We start from the raw sequence: 8,971 nt of genomic DNA on the forward strand, positions 1-8,971 counted from the left end.
GAGATGAGCCAGGAAGGAACATGACTGTCCTACATGCCATGCACATGCAAGATGACATCATGCCAGACACCTGTGGCTTGGACACATGTAATTTGTTCAGTTACTATGCTGTATATGGACCCATTGTTATGGCATTTTAATTTTCAAAAACATTTAGCATTGTTCAACTTTAAGCAAACAAATCCAAATTAAACAACGCTTGGATTAGTTGAATAAAGAAAAGTGTCAAAAGATAAAAAAGTGGTTTTGTCAAACAAGAGCACATTTCTTTGGTTCAATATTATTATATCTCACTGGGGAAAAGCTATGGTGGCCAAAGGAATAAGATGGGTTTAAATTAACACTGCATTTGTGTGATTGAATGCAAATTCTCTTATAAACAGTACAACAGACGTTTTCTTTTTTAGTTCCCGTTTGACCAACATGTCAGTCTTGAATTTTCACTTTCATAAACTCTTTATTTTGTCACCTTGGACATCTGAAGACGATTTGACTTTTAAGGCTTTTGCAGCTCAGTGTATGGATGGAATATCCATTTTTAACAACTACACTCATTAAGCTAATATTAACTCCCAATCAACTGCAAAGAACAGTTAGTCTGATAATTATTTTCACCTTATCCGAGATGGGATTAGATTGAAATGTTAAACATTGATTCCATTCGTTTCTGGTCTCAATAGGGAACAAATGCCATGTGTTTGTTCCCATTTGTCTGCACTGGTCCTGTCCCAGGATGGTGGTGCATCATTAAACACTCCGTAGTAACTCATTCTAAAGGGCAGATCAGCACCATGCCATGATCAAAGTGGCAATCCAGCCTTTTCCCAGATGTCATAAATAGTTCTTTACAGAACTATCCATGGGCAAATGTATTGTTCACTTAGAGCACAGGAACGTAACGACGCACAATAAAAGTTACGTAACTTTTACGAGGTAGCTCCAAGAAGCCATCACCATTGTGACACAAAGCCTTCCTTTGAATGGGTTTCATCTCCGTTGGTTGGGGTGAGAGTGGTTGTGTCAGTCGGCTTTGCTGACGTAAAAGCAGCCATGGTTATGGTTCAGCTGTCTGCTCCCTTTCTTTACCTCGCTCCCATCTGTCTGTCTCCACTCTAATGAATCCCTTGCCCAGTGCAGAACATGCTGTGCTAGGTTCTCCATGCTGTCTGCTGATTGGACTGTTTGTTGTCTGAGATAGGCATAGGCAAAATTAGCTGGGTTTCCATTACAGATTTTGGCAAAATAAAAGCGATATTTCTAAGTGTCGACAAAGTATAGTTGCGCTTTGAACGTGTTTACATTGAAAGTTGGTTTGGGCTAAAGCCTCGTAACTCCCGTGAAATCTCATCCCGCGAGACTTCGCTGCAGAAAGGTGGATGCTCAAAACCCCCTTATAACACCCCGTATTCCTTTGTTGGTTCACGTGTAATGTAGCAGTAATAATTTTAAAGGATAATGCTAAGAAATGTAGAAAAAGACTCTGGTGGACATAAAGAATGAGGGAAAACAGCTTCAACACTTTTTCTAGTTAATGATGAACAAGAGAAATGGATAGGAAGACGGGGAGGAGAACCAAGCCTCCATCCCTCTCTTTATTTATACCTCTAAAGACAGCAGGCTAAGATTTCTGGCACCAAAACACACGTCACGCTTGCTATTTTAGTGTGAGGTGCCACATAGCAGCAAGAGGTTGGGTGACAGGGCTGAGGCATCGTGGGGCCGATAGACTTCCGCGCACGCACTCAGCCTTTATGTGACATTTCACACTATGGCTTTGTGTGTGCATGTTTTATAGAAATGTGTTACTTGGTGGAGATGCAGTGAGGTGTTTACTTAAAGGAAACTTTGTCCTGCATGTAAGCTTGAGAAGGGACTGAATGTGGGAACCCCAACCCGGCAGTCTGGGGGCGAAGGTGACACGGGAGAGGGCAGAGGTTGTTGTTGTAGTCTTATGAGGCGAGAAACGCTGAGAGGAACGCAATCTCCCAGGCTGGACACAAGATAGACTGATAACGATGAGCAATATAACTGCTTTTGGATGGATACTGTTGTGTTATGGTATCTTATAGTATGGCTTATGAGAAATGTTTTTTTTATATATATATAATTAAATGCACACAACACCATAGCATGTACCAGTATCTGTGGCAATGACTTGTGAAGTTTCTTATGCAATCAGTTAATTATGGTGTGTTTATAACGGCGACTATCTAATTTTAATCAACACAACTTGAGCTCTGACATGCACGATTGACTTGTCATATGTTGTGCTTGGTGTTTACTATAAATACATGACTGTTATACCAGGATGATTTAATGCTGTATCATAGAGAGGCGGAGTCACAATGTCAAAGCACTGTCATATTTATTACCAAGAAAAATACATTAAAGACATGGTGTCATCTTTGCCTCAGCTGTTTCTGAACATCTTAAATATATTTAGACAATATGATAAATCCAAACACACTGTTGCTGACGGTTAACACGTTCATGCTGGGGAGAACAGTTGCAACTTAATCTGTTGCCAATGGAGCCCAGGTTGAACTATTTTTTTCAATATAGCATCTGTGAGGACAAAACTTATGAGCATACATCCTTAAACCAGGGTTGCATGCAAAATTGTAACACACAGAAACCATCGGAGGGTAATTAGAAAAAAGGGAATATAGATTAAAGGGAGAGATGAAGGATAGCGATGTAAGCGATAGGCACAGAAGGACTTTAAAGCAATAGCAGCACTGGAAATGTCTTAATAGTAAGAATTTCTCTGTTGCTCACAGAAAGCACTTGGTTCTTTGGAAATGTTCGTACTATTTACACTTGGAGTTGCCCCAGAGGAAAAAAGAAAACCCCAAACAATCACATGATGACGGTCTCTGGCTGAAGAGAATAAGAAATGACGGGTCGCTGCTTCAGTGCCGGACTTGATGTCCTGGTCATAGGGCTTGGGGTGCGAGTCCGGGGACTTGGGGGGCGATAGATTGGGCCTGATGGTGCCATGATTCTGGCAGAGGGGGTCTGACTGGCCCACCTGGAAGGAGGCCGCTGGTTGGCTGGCCGTGCGGGACGAGAGAAAATCTTTCTGGGTATTGCTGGCATAACCTTAGGTTGGTTGACCTGTTGGAAAAACATTTTTTAAAAAGGCGTCAGCGTGTTGACTTCTATCAAGATTAGGCAATAAAATGACTGTTACAACCCCTACCTGTTGGGGCTCCTGTTTGTAAGAACTGTATCCTGTTTTGGAACTTGAACCATACTCATGTTGGATCTCCAACATATCCAGCAGCTCAATAAGTCCTTCATCCATTTTTTGGCCAGAGCTTAACAATTCCCTTTCCACTAACCCTCCCCTCTGGATTCTTGGGGCACCAGGTGAAGCACTTGAGACCCTGTAGTCCATTTTGGGCTCCATATGTTGGACCACAGGCTTCCTTGCAGGCAGTCCTCCATCTCTGTCAGCCCCACTGTTAGCCCTTGGTCTAATCTTTGGGCTCCCAGCCACCTGTGGTCGCCTCTGGGTCTGATGGGGACTGGGCTGGGACACTTTGGTACAGCTGTAGCCCCCTCTCTGATCCTTGTAATTTTGGCGACAGGAGTCCAAGGCTAACCCCCATTCTTGGCCTGGCTCTATCTCTGCTGTCAGCGCTTCAGAATCGGTTTGGCCTCTCTGGGTAGGCACACGCATTGGCACTTTGCCTGTAACTGCAGTGGCTCCCAAAGCTCTGCGCTGACAGCTAGGAGTTGGGCACTTTGCCTCTGGGGTAGGTCCTTGATTGGTCACCACCCCTGATTCAGTAAGTGTTTTACCTTCATTTTCTTGTAGCATGGCTCCAAACTTCCTGAGAACGGAGGGACTGTTGCACTTTCTTTCTCCCAGAACTCCAGGACCAAAAGTTTTCCGTTCCAAAGCAGGAGATTCAGTTGTGATAACAGGAACCTGTGATCTTGCCTGTGTGGACGAAACATCCCTTTGACCAAGAGGGGGCTTTGCACCTGTGTTTTCCTTGTTAGGGGAACTCTCTCTGCAGGGGGAACTCTTTGGATGTGACCCTCGGTTTTTCTTATTTTCAGTCCCTTCAAAACCACCCAAACACTTGTCTTGTCTGAGCCTGGTCAAGAAAATTAAAACAGAAGAAATGAAAAACCCTTAAATTTACCTAAACTCATAAGAATCTAAATGAACAAATCAGTAAAAGTCTCACCTTTCATCTTCAAAAGCTCGTAATGCCTTATCCTGGAGTGCAGCATCTTGACTCACATTGATCGTGTCACTAAAGTGCTGAAAGACATCAGAGAACATATCATTACCCTCAACATAAACATTCGTATTGAAAGAAATTATGACTTTTTCAATATCACTGGCAAGTAATTAACCCCTGAGGAAAGCTCAAATATAACCTCGCAAAGATTTTAGGAGTTTAGCGTCTTGGTGTTTTTGCGTTAGGAAAGTGCAAGAGTTGGGTCAGAATGTGAAACCAACTCCTATTTTGCGACCTGTCGATGCAAGCAGACTTAAAGGAATCTGTAATCAATATGTTCTGACGGAACACCAGCTTTGACTCAGAGCACGTCCACCTTATCTGGTTTCTTCAGATGTGCAAATGCCAACAGAATGAGTCGCAAATACAAGAAAACGTGAGCGGACTAATGGGCCTACTTACCACGTGACGGACTCCATTGTTCTTGCGGCTTATTGCTTTCCCTTTCCCCAAGTAATCCTGCAACAAGTTTTCGATCTCTGAAACGTTGTTGGGATGGCAGTATCCATATCCATTTTGGTGGCCTCCAGGGTAGCTGTACCCATTAGGGCCATTGTTACAGCCATTGCTATAATGAGGTTGTACATTTGTAGCTCCAGGATGGTTCTCTCTGTGATGCCCGGGCGGAAAAAGGCAATTTCCATGGTACCCTAGTTCACAATCCAATGGACCACCATTTTTCTGGTTGTCAGTGGGGGTTTCATTAGCTCCCCTACGGGCTTGCACATCATGATACAGCTAAAGGACAGAACAACAAACACAACTGAGTCAATAATGTATTCTTAGGGTAACTTTCTTTGTATGAGTGGTCTAGGAAAAAAAGTACATAAATCTTTTAAGAACATCACATTTCTATCTACAATTTTTATCCCTTTCTTTATGGGAAGCACATGCTGTACATACCCACTTTGCACAAGCATCTGTTTCTCACTGCATGCTTTAATACTTCTTTTAGGATAAGTTCTTAAACTCTGCGGGTTTAGCTTGTCTGTCAGCGTATCACACCTTAATTAGCTTGTTAGCATTTGTCTAAGGTTTTGAGGTTGAACTATTCTGGGAGCTTTCAAGTTTATTACATACATACATTAAAACAATGAAGGAATTAACACCAACCATTGAGATTTTTGTTTTTTAAATCTGTGTAGCACAAATGTCCTACCTCTTCAATTTTCCTCTGGATATCTTGAAGCTGGTCCTCCCACTCTTGCATTTCTGAGTCAAAGTTGTCCATGAGTTCCGGCCTCTGCTGCCCCCAGCCCCGGCTGCCGTGCTCCAGCCCGAGCTCCAGTTCGATGGCTGCCATGACACAGGCAGTTCAGATACCCAGAGCTCTTTTTAAATGGTGGTTTCCCCTTACTCCTGTTTCACTTTCCTGTCAGAGGTCAATGGAGGGTTCCCAGTGGGGGGCCAAAGGATCGGTAGCACTGGAAGCACTGCAGAGTTAAATACAAGTGGGACAAGCAATGATATGTTAATGATTTGCACATCCCATCATTAAAATTTTGTTGACAAATTCACGCTTGTCTTGTTGTGCTATTTGGCATCAGATATGTCTGATATTGCAGTACTTTCAAACATGATGGCCTGGTACAATCAAATCAGAATTAATTACCATATTGAACTAACTTGTAATTATTTTGTTCCTTCATGCTAAGGCCAGATATTTACAGCTCTGCACTTTGGCATTCTTTGGCAAAATTAACAGCCGTGTAAGCACAGCTCCTCAGCACGTGGGGACAAGAATATTGCATGACAGCACTACGGCAAGTGTTTAGACTCTTGGTTACTTTGACCTCCTGCCTGTCTTTGTACACCTCACTACATGTGAAGAAAAACATCTCAAGCATGCAATAAGTTATTGGTTTTCTTGGAACCTGACCTACTGTAGATGTGCTCACATGGTCCCACTTCTGTAAGCCTAAAGGCATTGCCACTGTTCCCACTTCTTGCAATGTTTGCCATCAGAGGTCCATCACCTGTTTGTTTAAACCTAATACTTCCCAATGATTCCAGTCCAACACCTGAAAGTGGTATTAAATCTCTATTTTGTTGAACATAACCATAACTTCCTGATGCATATTTCTCATTATTGACTCTTGAGAAGACTTTAGCAATAAACTTCAACAAGCTCTTCATCCTTTAGCTTTTTTTTTTTGTTCTGTGCCGCGTCTCTGATGAATTTCTATTCAGATCCTTTAAATCAGCCTGGTGGTGACAGCGTCACAGCTTTTGGCAACTAATCTACCTACGTTTTGTTGTTGTTGTCGCTGCAACCACGGTTGGGTGTTACAAGCTTGGTTGAAGTGCCAGAATAACAAGCTACATCTCACCGTCCTGTGATGTAAGCATAGGGATATTAATAATCTTGTAACTATGGTCGGTGATCAGGTCCCAGCGCAAGCAGTGGTAAGAGTAAATACAAGACGAAAAAATAAATAAATCTTAAAATAACTCCCACTCAAGTTTGAAAAATTTGATCAAAATATGAAAAATTCTTTATTATGAATAACTCCCAGTTGACATTTCAGATAACGTCATGGTTAGACATTTATTTACTGTGTATTTATTTATAACATTTAGGGAGTTATAATTATTTAAATGAACTTATTTTGCTTAAATTCTTGACCAAACTGTGCTTTAAAATCAGCAGCTGTTCTTACCCTGCTCTGATCCAGTAAAAAATCCACTGCTTGTTCTCTTGTCCCAGTAAGCAGTTCCACTCTGTGGCAAATTCCCCTTGTAGTCAAGTCCCCTCTGCCCAGTGCTTCCCTTTCTCTTTTCCTCCGCTCTGTTACGTAAAACCCTGATGAGTGGATTTAAAGAGCCCCCTTCCTCCAGCTGTAGAGCGAAGGGGTAAACAACTTTTGTTCCAGACGGCGTACCAAGACTTTATACTGCCCCTCAGAGTTTACGTGGGTGTGCCTTTGGAGGCGGGATCTGGTCTCATAATGTCAAATTTATTCCAGCATGAGGTCTCGATAGGACAACTGTCGTCACCAGCCTCCTGGCTATAATTACAAGGGCTCACGGAGAGAGAGAGACAGAGAGAGAGAGAAAGTGTTTACATAGCTATTTCAGCTGCTGAACACTCCGGACCAATGGGCATCTCTGTTGCTACTCTGTTTTTAGGATGCTTGGGCAGATCTGGTCTTGTGACCGTGTCCTCTTGCAAATAATTTATCTAAGGGAAGCCAAATGAGCGCGGGTGACACAGTGACTAATAAAGTGTCACAGTCAATAATATCTTTATTGAGGATAGTCACGAGAATATGAGACTAGAAGGCAATTTAATGGCATTATTGGCATTTTTAGTATCCCGGTCAAAACTGAAATCCTCTGGCTTCCTCTAGAAAAAGGGACTTGGACTAGAAATAATCATCAGAGCATGCAATCAGCAAAGGATTGGGATTGTTTTTAACTTCAGAGTGCTGAAAGGAACCTTAATGTGTATAATCTGAGTGAGCACGCAGCGTCCTAGAGTAACCCATACTCCAGTCTGTGTTCTTGACTCATCCTCCTGCAGTTGCTACCAGTCATCTACCAGTCCATCAACTCCTAATGCCTGCCTCTAATCAGGGCTCCAGCTGGGGAAATCGCTTTAACAACATCTGACATTTGCCGCTTGACATGATGATCAGAATTCCTTCCTTCACCTGCTCTGTTCCCTAATAAATTAAAAAGCCCTCAGGGTTTAAAGGAAATGTTCATCACGTCACGGCAGCAGGAGGAAGGTTCTAAAAACAAAGAGGGCATCTCTGCTGTCATGACCTGACACGGGAGATTGGACTGTATATTTATGTACAGAGCAGTCACACCAGGACACCAAGCATATAGAAAGGCAATGTAAGTACAGACGGAAATTATACTTAAAGCTGCTGGAGATAAAACATTTTTATTACAATTCTAGGTTAAATATGCTGATGAAAAATGTCACAAAGGCACATTTATTTAACAAACAGCTGCACAATATGTCCCACTTTTGGCTTTTTCTCCTCTAAGGGACAGCACGTGTGAGTGAGTTCTGTAGTGTGGCTTGTTTAGAGGAAGGTCTGGGTTAGGACGCACTCAGAATTCCACCTAACTGAGCTTTTCATGCTGTTCTGAGAAGTAGCAAAATCAGCAACTCCTAAAATAAATATTTTAATCCAAAATAATCTATAAAATAAAAATATTTCAATATAGGCAATACTGTAATTTTTATATCGCCAAAATGGAAAACTCGATATATCTTGAATCTCGATATATTGCCCAGCCCTACTCAAAGGTTTGTTTTTATCTCCACCTTAAACACTTTCATTTACATTTTTGGAAAAGATTTGCGCATTGCATTGTGGGATGTGGAGTCCTGTAAACGGATGCAAAGAAGTGTTTTCCTTAATTCTTACTGTGATTTCTTGCATTTCCTGCCAGGCAAGGATTCAGATTACAGAGAAATCCCTGTAAGAATAAACTAAAAACACTACTTTTCATCTGTCTACACGACTCCACATCCAACAACACAATGCACAAAAGTTTTCCAAAAATGCCATGAACAGAGTGTGTACGGTGGAGATGAAAAACTTTCGAGCAGTAATTTCAACCTTTTACTTTAATTTTGAACAAATGATCTTCAATTTATGGATCTATGAGGCCTATGGATTTATCTGATTTAAAAAAAAAAAATTGTTTGCAGCAGCTTTAACCTTATTTTACAGTAGCTTCACTTTCCCTTT

General features: G+C 41.8%; 1 protein-coding gene across 1 annotated transcript; it reads right to left on the reverse strand.

Moving 5' to 3' along the window:
* Nucleotides 1–2,348: 2,348 nt before the first annotated feature.
* LOC114457426 (uncharacterized) lies at nucleotides 2,349–7,176 on the reverse strand. Its single transcript, XM_028439203.1, has 6 exons — nucleotides 6,920–7,176; nucleotides 5,419–5,692; nucleotides 4,662–4,997; nucleotides 4,203–4,279; nucleotides 3,203–4,109; nucleotides 2,349–3,117 (listed from the first exon to the last, which is right to left on the reverse strand). The coding sequence occupies exons 2-6, from the start codon at nucleotides 5,560–5,562 to the stop codon at nucleotides 2,860–2,862; spliced, it is 1,722 nt and encodes a 573-aa protein (XP_028295004.1). The 5' UTR covers nucleotides 5,563–5,692; nucleotides 6,920–7,176; the 3' UTR covers nucleotides 2,349–2,859.
* Between the last annotated feature and the right edge of the window lie 1,795 nt (nucleotides 7,177–8,971).

The sequence above is a fragment of the Gouania willdenowi genome, chromosome 24 (assembly GCF_900634775.1).
Source record: "Gouania willdenowi chromosome 24, fGouWil2.1, whole genome shotgun sequence".
NCBI classification, from domain to species: domain Eukaryota; kingdom Metazoa; phylum Chordata; class Actinopteri; order Blenniiformes; family Gobiesocidae; genus Gouania; species Gouania willdenowi.